At 45.0% G+C, this 16,162-nt stretch overlaps 1 protein-coding gene across 2 annotated transcripts in view; it reads left to right on the top strand.

The window, feature by feature from the left end:
• tanc2b (tetratricopeptide repeat, ankyrin repeat and coiled-coil containing 2b) overlaps positions 1 to 16,162 on the top strand; it is a 97,587-nt gene that overhangs the window by 26,678 nt on the left and 54,747 nt on the right. Inside the window, exons 1-3 of one of the 2 annotated variants that reach the window (XM_069664999.1) lie at positions 8,189 to 8,392; positions 8,672 to 8,820; positions 15,482 to 15,665. In XM_069664999.1, the coding sequence (XP_069521100.1) occupies positions 8,731 to 8,820; positions 15,482 to 15,665 (274 nt within the window). In that variant the 5' untranslated portion in view covers positions 8,189 to 8,392; positions 8,672 to 8,730. Of the gene's footprint in view, positions 1 to 8,188; positions 8,393 to 8,671; positions 8,821 to 15,481; positions 15,666 to 16,162 lie in introns of those variants that run through there. The other variant, XM_069664998.1, reaches the window with a different exon arrangement.

Here is a 16,162-nt window from a genome sequence, read left to right as displayed (position 1 = left end):
AGGGCAGAAAAAGTAACAACATATGTTTCAATAAAATCTATAACTAATGCAGTAAATCTAAACAAAAGTATACAGATGGATTCATTACATAACGTGCATGCTTGTTGGACTTTGATTGCTCATGTGTGAGACAAAAATAATTAATGGCTGTGTTCCAAATCGCCGACTGCAGACTGCGTTTGGCCGTAGTATTAAGTCCAGAGCTGTTCACGCCAGGTGCCACTTTCCGGTTTTGGGAAGCGGAACAACAGCCCGCCAAAATAAAAGCCACCGCTTCTTTAGCTACAGCGCCCCCTTCTGCTCGAATGCTGCTGCCGTTGTGACACTCCGGCGCTTTGCATTGTGGGATACAGTAGGCGAGGTTTGTCCGATGCATACTGGAAATTTTTCAGAATCAGTACGACAATTACATACGTAATTTTTGGCATGCTGTAAATTATGTTTGCATACTGCATTTTGGCCCAAATCAGTGCGTACTGCTAGTGTAGTATGTGATCTCCAACACAGCCAATATAAGTGAGGTGTTGTGGTGCTGCAGCCCTTCATTAAGAGAGCAAGTAGTTATAAAGCTTCAAACCCTCTCAGCTTCATGAAGCTTCGTTCACCCATCGATACTAATAAGTCAGAGAAGATGGCGGATTCAAAGGTCTGGACTCAGACAAGATAGTAGCTGAATTTCTATGAGGCAATCAGGGCTGTGTTCAAATGCATCACAGCAGCCATGTAACTGAGTCAGAGAAGAGATGCAGATGCCCTGATTCCTTCTCTATGTGAATATACCTCTAGAGGTCACACTTCTTGTCTCTAGTAAAGAAAAACATCCATTCGCCTGCTGTGTTTATTTTTAGATTAGTCTTGTAGGGTTTCTGGAAGCATTACAGCTTGTATAAGTTCCTGTGGAGGACAACAAAACATCAGTGATCTCACAGCGACGTCCTTCTGAAGTTGCTCCACTTACTAAAGAAAGCCGCTGAAAGGATGTCGGAGTCTTGCTCGGCGTCTCTTCCTGTGTGTGTGACATGTGTTCAAGGACTCCTCTGCATTGTGAATTCTTGTGCTTAGCAGACCTGCGACTGCTGCTACAATCTATGTACACATGGTACTATAAGCTGGTGTGGGTAACGGTGCTTGCAATCCCTCTGTGCCGTGACCAAGAACCTAGAAAAAGAGCGTGTCACAACCACCACCCACAGCTTTCTCTCTCTCTCTCTCTGAATCTCTCTCGCCGAAGAGACTCGTTTGATGTCTCAGACTTTGTGCTTGCGTCAGGCGCGAGAACAGTCCAAAAATGGATCTCATTTGCATTCTTGGTGTGATTATGACACCGGACAAATAGACACAACAAGCTCCATCTTTTCAGTGAAGCGGTCCATCTTGTGCGCTGCTTTGTGAGTGAACTGAAGGCCTGCATGAAGATTTCAGCGGCTGGTTGTTTGCGCTGGCCTACTACCTGATTACCCATAATGCTTGTATACTCATGCTGTAGCTCTATTTGACCCAAGGCAAACACAAAGCTGCCTTAAAAGGATGTTGTTCATTTTATCAGTGTTCTGCTTCAAGTTCATAAGCTCTCTGTCTTCCTCCCTCTCTTTCCTGTCCCTGTCGCTCCTCTCTTTTCTTCTCCTCTTCCATCTCCCCCTGTTCTGTGTGTGTGTGTGTGTGTGTGTGTGTGTGCGCGCGCGCGTGTTGTCCTCCTTCTCTATATGTGTGTATGCTTTCTGCTCCCAGCCCCTCTGCGGAAAGCAAAGTTTGTGGAGAGCCCTCGCATTCCACAATCAGAGCTTGGCTCCCCTACACACACCTCCACCACTGCCAAGAATCCAGACCTGGACACATACTGCCCGGGTAAGTGTTCAGCCAGCTCATCCCTCATTTGGTTGTTATTTTGCATGTTGTCTTCGAATGCAGCAGAAAGATGCGGAGAATTTCTGGTTCTGCTGGTGGAAACGTTGCTCGGGTTATTACTGAAATAGCTTCTCTGGTGCCCACAGAGTCCATCCTCATCGCCTCCTCCCTCTCTGCTTCTCTAATCCTCCCTTGCTTGCTTTGTCACTCTGTCTCTGCTTCTCCTACGGACGCAGAGCTCGTGCAGGTGCCGCCTCTGTTTTCTGTCAACTTCACAGTCACGGGGGGGAGGCTGGGTAATCCTGTGGACAGTCCAGATTTACCTCAACCCCTCCATCTATCCCCTCTCTTTCCTCTCCCCGCGCGAGAAGGAGGGCCGTAAAGAGGGTCACTCGAGGATAGTGCCCCGCTGAGGCTTGGTTCTAGTATATCTGCTTACTCATCTCGCCTCTCCTCTTCCTGTTGCCACTGAGAAGCACAGTGTTAGCTTTCTAACATTATAGTGTTGACTCAAACGCTAGGGGCTTCGTGGACCCTCTCTAAAGATACTGCAGCACTTCAGGGCTGGATGAAGACATGAGAGAAGTAGTGATAAGGGTTTAGCTGTTTTAACATAGCAGGAAAATGGTCGACAGGGTGCTGCCAGCCTTCTCCGTGTGCCAGCCTCTTCTGCTGAGTCTCTGCTCGTTGGGAGCTCTAAGTAGGTGATCCGTCTATAGAAACAAACCAGAATATATACGTATTGTCTCGTCTAGATAGTCTGTAGTACCCTTGGATAGACCCTTGAGTTCTTGTGCCGGGCTTCATGTTGAATCTCATGCATGAAAAGCTGTTGAATCTGGCTTTATTTTGCATCAGTCCTGTGAAATAGACTGTGGAATAAGCTATCAGCTATGATGAGCTGCTAAAGGCTCCTGCAGATGTGACATTTCAGTGTTTAAATGGAAATCTCTAGCGCCATTGAGGCAGGAAAACATTTGATTACAAACTCAAGCTGGATGTTGAGATGAGTTTTCAGGAGAGAGAGAGAGAGAGAGAGGAGGACTCGGAGCCTCCCAGGTGGACAGATGGACATCTTAGCTCTTAACCCGGGCGTCCTGGCAGGAGCAGCAGCAGGGCCGTGACTTAAACATCTGATCGCACGCCAGTCCGCCCTCCGCTGCTGCTGACGGTGTCTGTCGCCTGAGGGAGGTATCGGCTGAGTTTTATGGCCTACAAAGACAATTTGTGGTGTCATAAATATGCTTTGTGAATATTTTGTGAGGTAGCTTGTAAAATTCACCAACAGCAAACCTCCTTGTAAATCAGATGTAAAGCTTTTCTTACAGCTCAACCTTCTTACAGTTACTAGGCAGACTAGGGAGGATTTTTATATCACAATCCATATTTACTGAGCTTATAGTTAAGTTGAGTCTTTTTACACACAAAAAAATCTCATTGTTATTCAATTTTTTTCTATTATGTTTCTTTTGCCTTCTTTGACCACTAGAGGGGCGTGTCTGTGTCTGTGTCTGTGTTTGATTGACAGCGACTGGCCGGCTGAGCTCCTGCAGGGAACAAGTGAACGTGTGCTGTAGCTAACAAATGAGCAGACGTGGTTTCTGTAGGCAGGGGTATTGATTTAGAACATGAGCATCTAAATGGAGTACGTCTGCATTCGTGTGCAGTTTGATTTGCTGTTTTGCAAAAAGGTCTCCATCAGCATAAATGGAGAGCTAATGGTGTTCCGATAAATGAAATCAAAGACCGGGGTGAGCGCCATCATGCAAAGATAACACAAGAGATCTTCAAACAGTTACCGTAAAGTTCAGTGTATTAGACTCACTTTTAATACTTTTTTCCATCTAAAAAGCGGGCTGCATCCTGTTTACTGGTGCGACCAAAATGCAGAGAGAGGTATGTTGCTGTTTTGTGGTATTTTACCCAGACGATGGTGCTACAATCTAGCTAAAGCTTCGTCACGGTCATGCGACGTCATGATCGCCATGACTACTGTACCAGTAGCTAGCAGGATTGCAAACTCGACATGCTGAAAACAGATGGTAGGCAAAAATGTGTGTGTTTTGTGTTTTAATGAAAATAAATTGACATAGTGTTAGAAGTGAGAACCTTTTGAACTGCGTCTTATATTCCGGTGCGACTTGTATTCCAGACTTTACGGTAATGAAAGTAGATATAGTGATATGCACCAAACATAACAAACAGTTACAAACAGAGCTATAGCTTAAAACATGTGCCTTGTGCCAAAGGATTTCTATTAAGGAGTCATGACAGTTTTCGTAAGAAGGTTCTGGAAAAAATCAGATTAGGAACTGTTTAAGGATGAGATCGCTGCATAGAAATGTGTCTAGAAAACATAAAGCAACTTACCTCATAACACTAATCAAAATCATATAAATATGTGGGACGCTGGATGTTTAAATCGCTCCTCTCCAGAGGAAGCCACAGTCCTCGATGTGACGGCCCGGGTTTGACTCCTGCTGCGTGCCATCCCCACTCTCTCTTCCCCTGTCTCTGACACTATCCACTGTCCTCTGTCTCTGTCAATAAAGGCATAAAAGGCAAAAAAAAAAAGATTGAAATATGGAATAAATATCCAATATTAGCATAAAGCACTCTTTGATTTGCAGCGATGGCCAAATATATCCAGAAGTTAGGTATCAAGCCATAGACGATGGCCGAGAAGTGTCGGCATGTATTATCCACTCCTGACCTGGACCTGGTCTCCTGTGATCCGGTGTGCTTTCATGTATAAACACCTAAATGGTTTGGTGTTGATAAGATCACTGCGGTGCACATGAGGAATGTGAAATTCACTCCTCTGATCTCCTGATTAGACTTTTGGTGCCTGGTGTCTTCATGATATTTACCGCACACCTATCTGTGCCTGTTTTCATGTTTACATCTGACCTGAAGCTCTGTAATAGGTGTGAATCATTTCCTTTAGCTGCCAACAGCTTCTGCAAATTCATCTTCACCTTTTAATGCGTATGTCACCTTTTCTTGAAGTGTTCTCTGGTGGACGCCTTCCATCTTTCTCTTCATGAAGAGATGCTGTGTTACTGTGTGTGTGTGTGTGTGTGTGGGGGTCACTTTTAGTATCCTGGACATTGAGTGTGAAGAAAGTATGATCTCTCTGTGCTCTTGTCCTGCTGAAGCTCAAGGCAAAGCGCCCAGGTATTGGTTGAAACAAGAGCCGTGTGTTATCTCACCTGCAGCCCGGGCCTATGAATACCACCTCCTGTCCCGTCCTGTCCAGTCCCCTGCCTGCAGCACACATGCTCCTCTCTGTCTCCTCTCGGCCGCTCCGTGGAGAAACAGATGCGCTTGCACAGAAACACATTCCTGGCTGCGCGCAAAGATAGTTGCTATGGCAACCATCTGTCTCCTTCGCAGCTCGGGATTCCAATGGAGAGGAGTGTGTGCGTGTTAATGTGTGTGTAAGAGTGTGTACGCTTGATTTTTTTTTTTTAATATTCACATTGTGTCAATAAGGTGTCACTGCGCTGAGAAACGCCTGAAGTCGCTGTCATGTAGCTTCTTAGATGTCTTCAGGGGCGTCAGGAGGAGATGGCGCCTGTGTGATTGTCATAATTAGTATTTTTAGAACAAAAGGTACGGCTATAAACGGAAAGGAATCAATACATACAACCCCCACATTATGATTCTCCTTTGATAGGAGCTAATTAGCATCAGTTACAGGAAGGTTTAAAATAGGATCGATGGTGCGCTATGATATCATTGTTTCTCTTTTGTGTGTAAAGATTCAGATCTTTTTGACAGCTGCATGTTTGACGTATGTTTGACTGTGTTGGAGGTTTTTCTGGTGTGTAAGAAGTACAAAAGGATTGCCTATGTTTAGCTCAAGGGAGCTACTTTGGACTTCAGATGTCCAGATTAGAGATTTTGCTCCGACACGCAGACAAACTGCTCGTCCTCCAACAGCTGGCTGCGACAGAGAAGACGAGGGGGCAGAAAGACGAGAACTTAAAGGGCCACTTCGCTGATTTTCAACCTCAGTCCTATCATGCTATCATGGGGAGCTAATGCTATTAGGGTAAAAAATGATGTCATGTCTCGTTCAAAATCGTCAGGTTTGAAACGTAGACTGCAGGCCTGAAGAGTTTTTAGATGATCCACTGGTATATTCTCGACGTGTTTTGGATTCTGTCCTGCTCTGACCCATTGCCTGCAGTGATCAATGTCCTTGACTGGAAAACATTAGTAATTCACTCCAGCGTCTCTCACTGGGTCGAATCCTTTCAGAGGGAGGGGCGCAATGCACGCTGGGTGTTGTAGGAATGAAGAAAGGGCGAAACCAAGAGCTGTTTCTCCACAGCTATGGCGCCAGTTTCAAGTATTGCTTCTATGGATTACAGAGAACACCAGCTTTGACTGACAGCGGCTTTTTCCAGGGCCGAACTGCTCCTTTAACAGAAGGGCCAAAGACTGTATATGAGAAGTGGATGTAGTCAATGCTGAAGTGCCTGCATTCTTTCTAGTGGCCAGCAGGGGGAGACACTGGTTGCAGTTGATTTATTACCCCAGTAAACACCTTCCTAATGAGTTTATGGTCTCAGGTGTTCATTTTGAAAATGATGCTCTCATTTACAGTTAAACTAACGATGAAGCAGGGTGTGTTCAGGGCGGTTATCTGCGATTGACAAGTCTCTACCTCAGCGGCCTGTCAGATATGACGTGTATCCATCGTCTTGTCCAAATATGGTCACTTCTGGTTGCAACAAAAACAAGATGGTGACTGAAAAATGCCAAATGGAGGCTTCAAAAGGGGGTTCAGAAACCGAGCAGTGACATCACGGCGGCTGCTTCCACTGCTTTGTACATTTTACGGTACAGACAGACAGAGTGAGAGAGGGACGCTCACACAGAGGCAGAGCCCCTGTTTGATCACGGTCACGCCTGCAAACCCCTCAGGATCATTTGACTAATCAGTGCTAATGCATTCACTGCTTACTACTACCAGTCTGTCAACTGGGAAGCCTCCACCGCCGCCATGTCCTCACGCTCTGCAGCTAACACATACAGAATACATATATCTCATGCTGGCTCGGCTTTTGTTTGCCTGTAATTTCCTCCCTCTGACGGCTGCTCGTCCCCTGTGATGTTAGCCGTAAGGAGGTGGAAGGGTAATTCCAGCGGCGTACGTCTGCTCCATTATTGCGTTCTTCCTCAAGGGATGCGCGGATTAAGTGACCTTGGAGGCCCTCGTAACCGTATTCTGCTTTATAAGAAGTGAATCCAGCTGCATTACGGAGCTGCTGTATCCATTTCATCAAGGCTCGTGCATAATTAGCTTCTTTGGACCCTAATGTGAGCTGTGATTACCTCATTATTGGTCGCCGCTGTGTGTTTTTACTCTGCAACATGTCATCCGTTTGCTTCAAAGTGTTTTTTTCCTCCCTCAGAAGGAAGGTGCCGGTCTTCCTTACTCGCTCAGAGAGACTCGGAGTCGATCTAATGAGGATCCTGACAGCGCCCTGCCTGTCCGTTCCATGAGCGAGTAGTAGAAGGGGAGAGCGAGCTTTAGATTGCCTGTCTGTCTATAAGTCTTTGAACCGACGATTGAGAGAGAGAGGCCACAGGCTGTAGACAAGCTGTCTGTCTACAGAGAGGCGCTGCGGCGGCTGCGACTGTCTAATGGTCGTCAAGTCAGGACTTAGTGCAGCTACCTGCCAGTCTGGTCCGACCTGCCCGGCAGGAAAACGAGCGGGGGAGAAGAGACGTGAGAGAAAACTGGCCCTGCTGCTATCTGCTGTTTATTTAAACACCAGCCTTCTCATGCTGTTGCCTTCAATGCCATTAATGTCAGGGACAATTCAGAGCCTTATACATCCAATAACAGCTGTTTGCATTCAGCCAGCAGTTGGTCTTTTTTACTGTGAGTAATTAGCGAAGGCTTCAGCTCTGGGAGCGACACTCTGGTTAATAAAGTGGAATAGAAATTGATATAGTATTCACCTCCAGGGCATCAAACAGCCAGGTGTTATTGAAAAACACGACACCACCAGTGAGGGTTTGTTATGGACGGAGAGTAACCAGGCAACAGGGCGAAAAGATGAGGTCATTAAGGGATTTTGTTTTGGGTCGTGTTGCAACTGAAATATCACAGTGTGTTTGTATTCTGTGTGTGTGTGTCTTTGTGTGGTTTTTGATCATCTGATCATCACGCAGCCTCACTACCCCTGGTGTTTTCTTTTCTCCCTTTGCAGCGAGGAGTCTCTGTAAACAGGATAGAGAGGTGGATACACACCCACACACATACACACACCGTCTCTCTCTCTCTCTCTCTGACACACACACACAGTCACAGGTGAAGGGCGTATCTCATTACGTCACGCGAGCTGCAGCCGTGATGAGCGGTGCGGAAGGAGCTGTCGTCAGTGTGGAAGGCTTTTGTCAGTCAGCGTGGAGAGGGGGTTTTTGTAAACAGTTGGAGAGGATTGTTGTACTTGTGGCTGAGGGGATTTTTTGAGTTGATGTAAGAAGACACCTCGACAAAGACGTCCAGCTGCGGAGGAATGTGCCGGTAATGTACAGCTCTGAGCTCCGGGAAAGCTCTGGTAGGGTGTTTCATGTCCTGAGCGCAGGTGCTGCTGTGTGTCCTGTATCCGGCTGTCGCTGCTGTGGTTTATGCAAAGCGAGTGCAGCAGATACACTGTGTTTCCAGGGATAGAGGTGGTGGATATGCAGCTTTTACAGGATGTGTTTTTTTGTGTGTTTCTTCCCACCAGTAACACTCATTCTCTCTCTCTCTCTTTCTTTCTCGTCTTCCCCGCCCCCTCCCCTCCACCTCCTGCCTCTGCAGGGGAGTCAAGCCAGGAGCTGGGCCCCCCTCCGTCGGTGGATGAGGCAGCCAACACATTGATGACGCGCCTGGGTTTCCTTCTGGGAGACAAAGTGAGCGAGGGGCCGGCCGGTACCCAGTACAGCATGGAGGAGCCCGAGGCGAGACAGGTAATGGTCTCACTAATGAAGCGAACTTGTTTTGCACAGCCGCATCTGCTTTGATGACGTTACACTTATTTTCGTCTCCATTCAGACACCTGCAGACTGAAGAACAAAAAGTTTTTGTTCTGGGAGTTTTTCAGCTCCAACATGATGTCACCAGATGCACACAGTCCCTTTAATTCAAATGTTATCTGATGTTTAGATAAAAGGTTGGCGCCAGAAATATGTTTTAGTTCCAGTTTTTTTTTATCGCCCTTCGTGCCTTTGTTGTGGTTTTTCCTAATCTCATTGTCGTCATGTGAATGTGATTTTGACACATTTGGTTTGTGAGAGATCATGCTTTGGAACGTGAGCAAACACGCAATCGTCTGATTGGATCTGTTTTGACATTTATCTTCATAATTTCCTTGTTTACGCTCGGTTTTTGACAGATCTTTGGATAGCTAGATCAAAAGACGCTGCTGTAAATTGCCCTCAGAAACCGCAGAGCTTCTGATTCAGAATGTATCAGTGCCTCTCCATCAACCATCACATATCTCCCCGTCTAATTAGATTTTTGTATTACAAATACTCTTAATTATTTATTTCCCAGCATGCTTTACACTTTGCTTATTGAAGGAAAGCTTTTTGAGATGACATGCAGGAGGCTGCACAGCATTTCTCTGCTGTAACCTTTCAATTCGTGACTTTAACGGTTGTGCAACAAACAGCTCCTGGCACAACCGGCCTGCTCTGAGCTCTGCAGCAGATGCCCTGCTTTCTCTACCTAAACCTGATGTGACAGGTATGAATTTTCCTAATCGAGGGAGGAAAACAGTTGCGGCGGAGTGTGAGAAGGGGAAACAGGAAGAGGGGGGGGGGGGGGCTGGGGGGTGAAACCTGTTGCTACGTCCTCATCAGGTGTAGGTATGGTTTTTTACTAAAGCAGTGTGGATAAGCGATTAGACTGATGGACTGCCTGTGCTTGATGTGAGCGCTGCTGTAGCAGTGGGGGTGTATAAATTGAGAGAGGTTTATTCAAGCGGCTCTTTTTAGAGACGTGACTCATACTAGCACCCTGCTGCATCGTGAACACAGTACAAACTTATTATTTTAGATATCTGCCCCAAATCCAGCTCTCCTGTTGCAGTATGTTTGATTCATTTACCACCAAATATGACAGGGCTCCAGTAAATATACCATAACGAGTGGCTTTGGTTGTATTTTCTGTCTTAGGAGCACAAATAACGGCTCTAAAGTAGATCTAAAACTGATATTCTTAAGATGCTGCTTACTCATCAGTGATGCTGAAAGTCTTCCTCAATGTTTGTCATCATAACAAAGTACCAAAAGTAAAGCCAACAATACATAAGCCTTTTATTGAGCATGCTTGCTAGCTTTCAGTCACACATTTTCCAGCCAAATGTTTTCTTCGTGTTTTAAGGCACGTTGCCGTCCTTTTTAACTCTTTCATTTAACAAAATGGATTGTAGTCAGCTCGTGTGCTAATGTTAGCCAAAGCTCAGCACGCAGCCAAGCTAGCTCCTCCAAAGAGCTTCAGAGAGAAACTGTTTTATTCAGTGTTTTTACTGGTTATAATTGCCTGTAGCCTCGTCGCTTCCTAGTAGAAACCTTGTGATCTGAGAACACTGGAGGGATCTTTACCTTAAAACAAGCTGAGCAAGTTAGTGGCTACTCCACTTGCAGACCATCCTCCTGTGTCCAACGAAGAAAAGAGTGTCAAAAAAACACTACTAGTTAAAGTGGTAATCTCAAAGATCTCAGTTTCGTTCTCTTTGGTGGCACCTATGGCGATAAACTGTAATTGCGGGAGACAGTGTTGCATGTGTGACGTCCACGGTTGGCTCTGGTTGTAACTCTTGATTTTCCTGGCTGACGGTCGCTTTCCTTTTTAGACTGTTTGCTTCATCTGAGCGTCAATTTTTGTTTCTTTTTCTTTGGATTTTCACTTCTTGTTGAAGTTGTATCTGTAGTCATCCATCTTTTCTTTGTTTGTTCAGCCATAGTAGATTACTGTTTACTCGCAACACTTGCAGAGAGTGGAAAAGCAGCCGCTTAGCTCCGCCTACCCTCTCTGTCAGACCAACCACTGCTGGCTGATGGAGAACGCGTCACTAACTGGGCGCGGCTTGTGATTTTTACTGCGAAAGTCGCCACAGACACCCAGTCTGTTATACTGCAAATGCAAAGGCTTTCATCAGCGGGCCATCGGCTCAATCAGCATTGTGTTACCTCATTCGGCAAGATTATTACTTTAACGTGAAAATTCTTCATTCAGTGTTTTAGTTTAAATCACTGGGTCAGTTTGTGTTTGGAGGGACGGGGACCTCTGTGGATAATAACAGTGAAGAGTGATATGAGACTCGGTCTGTAACGTTTATAGCCTGACATGTTGCTGCGTTGCTCTGCGTACAATGCAATTACAAAAAGGGACATGAGTGCAGATTTAAATTGGCAAAATGCAAATCGACTGCTGAATTGAAAAGTTGACTTTTAGGCGGCATCATTTTTCCATAAACATTTTAACTTCCTCTAAAAAAACCGATTAAAATCTTGTTGATGTGATGTTTGTTTAGGTCTGAACTCAACAAACAGGTTTTCTTACATCTGGAGAATGATGATTTGTTGGCCGTCAGTAAAATGCTGTTTTGTCTCACATTTTGGATTTCTCCGTCGGCCATATTGCAATTCCCCTTATATTTCGTTAATTGTGCAGCCCAAGCCAGCAGGATATCAACAATCAGTGAGCATGGTGCGAGCCTTTACCTTATCTTTTTCTATAAAACACCTATCAACTAACTTCCCTTTGACATGGTTAAATTCCTACAATAGCTGGTGTCTGTGCTGCCAGACCTCACCAGCTGACAGAACAAGGTGACCTTAACTCGCAGAGCGTGCAGTTAATTGCCTTCTACACTCTCTCGCTCCCTGAATAGACGCAACGCTCAGAGTTCAATCCAATCCTCGTACGCAGTTTTAAGGTCAGACCTGCACCAGGCGAGGTTCATTAGCCCCGCAGAGAGAGCTGCGGTGTCGCTGTGGCTGCGCAGAGGTTTGAAGGTTTATCCGCTCATGTGTATGTTTGTTTGCATCGGGGTCAAGCTCGGGTAAACATGAACACTTTAGCTGTCCCGTCCACGGCGAGAGCAGGGGGCAGCTGTGACTGAGAGTGTCTGACAAATGGTTATTCGTTCAGACACACAAACACACACTTAGCTCAGGTCAGAGGCCGTGTACCGGAGTGGACAATGTGTTGACAAGTTTACAGATGTCACAGTGTATAGTTCAGCCTGTAAGCTGGAGCTGCTGTGGAGAATACACTTCTGGCCACTTGTTGGGTACACATACAGAGCTGTCGTTCTGGAAAGCATCTTTTACCTTACAAAGCTTTAACAGTTTTTGTGCTTAGTTCTGTTGTGTCAGACTTAGTGGTGAGGTTCAAATGTTGATTCTAATATTCTGCCTACTTTGTATTAACATTAGAAACACCTCTGAATATAATGCAGTCCAGTTCAACACTATTGAAAACCTCAATAAGAAACTTGTAGTTAAATCTGAGCATTATTATCATTGTAAAGGAAGTATTTATGGCTGAACTGCTGGACTTGATTACATGACATTTTTACCATACATTGTATTTTATATATAGTAAGTGGCCACTCAGTATCTGTATAGTTGTAGTTGCCTTGTTTTGTGTTGTGGCGTACAGATTTCATGCTTCTGACCAGCGCTCAGATGGAGCACCGATTAATTGAACTGTCAAAAAAAACATTGTATTAGTCAACAACTATTTTGAAAATCAATGACTGATCAATAATCTGGTGACTGGAAATGTTCGCTCGCAATTTTTATTAGATTTAGTCGTGCTAGCCGCATCACTTTAGGTATGGCAAAGTCAATATGTCGTCCAGACGGAAATATCTCAACCACAATTGAATGTGTTACCGTGATATATTTGGTACAGACAGACATGTTCCACAGAGGATGATGTTAAAGAGCAGCTCCAGTCATGTTTTAAATCATTTAAAATGCTCTGCTTGAAATATTTAAGTGGGTTTTTTTTGCAAAATATGTTTAATTACCTGGTAAAAAATCCTCCCAAAGCATCTCCTCCTTCTCCCTCATTACAAATTCCTGAATCTGCAGAGTCCCCGCCCACTACACAAACCTCCAACCGCCCCCTCCGTCACGAAAACAAGACACGTCTCTGCCATCGTTTAGTGGCAACTTGTTGAAAAGTAGCTAGCTTGAAATGTAGTAATTGGCTCATGCATCACTGAAGTGGTTGCCATAGGTTACACATAATGATCTGCACAGCATCACCCTGTCCATTAACGGGATTGGCTCCTTAGGTTCGTGACATCGCAAACCTGCCAATCTGAAAACGTGTTGTTCAGCCTGTCCTTGGTACACTGCAGTTTAAAAGCAGACAGGCCCAGCCATGGAGATGACTGCTGATGTTGTCCCTGATATGTCTTGTAGCACATGAAGAACACCACATGGAGATGTTTACAAGGTTAAACACTTGATTCTCACTGCAGGGAGTCTTTTTAATTACTTTTTTGATTCTCATCCTGCTTCATTAGTTAAACTTTTTAAATCATCCATTACTTTGTGTTTTTTCAAAGTACCTGAAAACAACTGACATTCCCATCAGCCTCAGGCAGACGTCTGTTTGTGTTGAGTGTTACTAAGCTCATTAGCAAACTTACTTTAGCATGCAAACACACTAAGCTCAAAGGGTAAGCTAACATGCTAACATGATGCAGTAAAAATTGTGAGCTTCACATTAGCATGTTAGCAATCTTGCATCTCCTCTGCCAGGTTAGCGTGTAAGCATGGCCATATGACATTAGCTTTAAGCTAACAAGATGGCTCAAGTGGTTGTACAGTATAAGTCTCGTTTCACTAGCAGGGACCACACCATCAACAGGATGTGGTTTAATATGTCATTGATTAATAAGATTGATGATAAAGATGCTAGGAGTTGGAGAGGTCGAGCTCCATGCGGTTGACGTTTTGGGGAAGCTTCACTGGGGATCCGCCGCAGCACCCAGGTACGACGAATGAAATTCAGGGCCCTGCAGGTAGAAGGACAGAAAGAAACAGACACAGAGCAGGAGTGGGTGGGAGGGGGGCATAATGCGAGCGAGAAAGAGGAGGAGAGTGGACAGGAATGGACAGCAGTTAAGTAGTGTTGTTCCCCCAATGCACTTGACAATATGCCTCATTCACCCATGCACACCTGCAGCTCGAGGTTGAGCCCTGCTCTCTTGGGATCAATTTGGGATCAGTGTCTTGCTTAAGGAAACTCTGACGTGTAGCCAAGAGGAGCTGAGGAGCGAACCACCAACTCTACGATTAACTGGCGTCCCGATCTATCGTCTGCTCCAGCGTCAGGAGGCGGTCAACAGATCATTGACAGATAATCAATGATAGAAATAATCGTTAGTCGCAGCCCTACTCTAAACTGTGTAAGTGTGGGTGTGTATTAGCTTAGCGTCGCTCCAGTCTTCTTCCTGTAGATTAAACAGGACCAGATTTAGCCTTGAGCACCTCTTCGCCCCTCCTGCTGTCTCTGCTTTCACCCCAGTGTTGACCTGAACTCATCAGCAGCACCTTTGAAGAGAGACCTCCTTGTGCTTTTGTGTTCTAGTGTCTGATACATGTTCTCGATGCCGTGACATCCCTGTTTTTCTCGCCTCTCTGCATATCTTTGTATGCAGCGTGCATGTGTTTTTTAGGTGCGTGCATCTGTGGGTGTTTTCAGCCGCAGAGTGTTTTTTTCTTTTGTCCCCTGTGTCTCCTTGTCTGCTAACCTGAGCTGATGCAGAGGAGGGTCACTGCAGGGTGCCAAAACAATGCAGGGTCTGGAGAGACTTTGTATTCAGAGTGTGCATGGGATCTAAGTTGAGGAGGAAAATATGCATGAAAAAAGCTCTGTAAGCGAGGGTGAGAAACTTAATCAACTGCTGACAAAATCATTTTCAACTAATCATATGTTTATTGAACTTCATCTTGATTATAACGTCCATATAAGGTGGCGTTAGTTTTAAAATCGCTCTGCATAATAAGGAAGAACGAGAGTTTATGTGAGTGTACAGAATCTGATGTTAGAAATGCCACTCCCTTTTGTTTTCTGGAAAGGAAATGATTGTTTTCCTGCAGTTAGATGTTCTGCCTCACATCCCTGATATGTTTGCAAATCCTCCAAAGTTCATGTTTTTCCTGCAACACTCCTCAGCTGCAGCGAACAGGCTGTACGGTACATTTGTGAAGCGACTGTAGGTGCCTCTCTTACAGCCTTTATTGACTTTAATAGAAAAGAACATTATTTCCACACAGTCATCCTCAACGACTAAAGTGTACCTGTGCGTTTTGGAAGCTGTGTGTCATCGTATTATGTGCCAAGCTCTTTGAAACATGTATTTTAGGAAAACGCTCCGACTGATTAGTTGTTATGATATGTGTTTGTATGCGTGTGGGAGACTCTGAATGCAGCAGGGGGGCCGAGCTTTTGAAAACCGCAATATTGAAGTGACATTTTCTACTTTGTATGTGACTCACATATTGAAATTCAAACATTGTACTTTGCCATTTAGACATGTGTGCAATAACTGAGTGGTTGGAACCTTACAAAGCTTTTTGAAATGTGCGTGTGTCTCAGGGCCAGAACCAGAGGATAAGCCCGTGCTCCACCCTGACCAGCAGCACTGCCTCACCCCCTGCGGGCAGCCCCTGCTCCACCCTCCCCCCTGCCATGCCAGGCCAGGCTGGGAATAAGGACTGTGCCTACGGTTCTGTAACCAGCCCAACTTCAACCCTGGAGAGCAGGGACAGCGGGATTATCGGTGAGACCTGCACACAGATTTACAACAAACAGACTTACCATTAACATAATATGTACAATTGAAGGGTAGGGCTGGAATAACTGTCGTCTAAGAGACGAAAATCAGGTCAAAAAATATTGTTTTATCTTGGTAAAAGTCAGCAGCAGCACAGTTTATGTGGATTGACTACAGGGCCAGGGGTTAATCCCACTGAAAGGACGTGTCACACAGTGCAAAGACGAGGATCACTGATGTGTTGGAGGTTTTTTGTCTTCACACAATATTTCTTTTGTAGGAAGAAGTCACTGTTGGTTTCATTCTTTTCATTGGATTTGTGGACAATAAGAAAAGACATGTTTTTCACAGCCTTTCTAGTAGAAGAGCAAAATGTCTCGTATAGAAAATGGGAATGTACTCGAGCCGAGAACTAAATAATATTCATCATTTAAACTCACAGACTTGAAGAGCACAGGTTTTTCTTAAATAATACTGACATGCTTATGTGTACATAGAAACTC

The sequence above is a fragment of the Semicossyphus pulcher genome, unplaced genomic scaffold (assembly GCF_022749685.1).
Source record: "Semicossyphus pulcher isolate SPU_LCO1_2020_fin unplaced genomic scaffold, fSemPul1.0.p SCAF_16, whole genome shotgun sequence".
Taxonomy (NCBI): domain Eukaryota; kingdom Metazoa; phylum Chordata; class Actinopteri; order Labriformes; family Labridae; genus Semicossyphus; species Semicossyphus pulcher.
The sequence above is the reverse complement of the archived record's forward strand: the minus strand, read 5'-3'. Positions and strand labels throughout refer to the sequence as shown.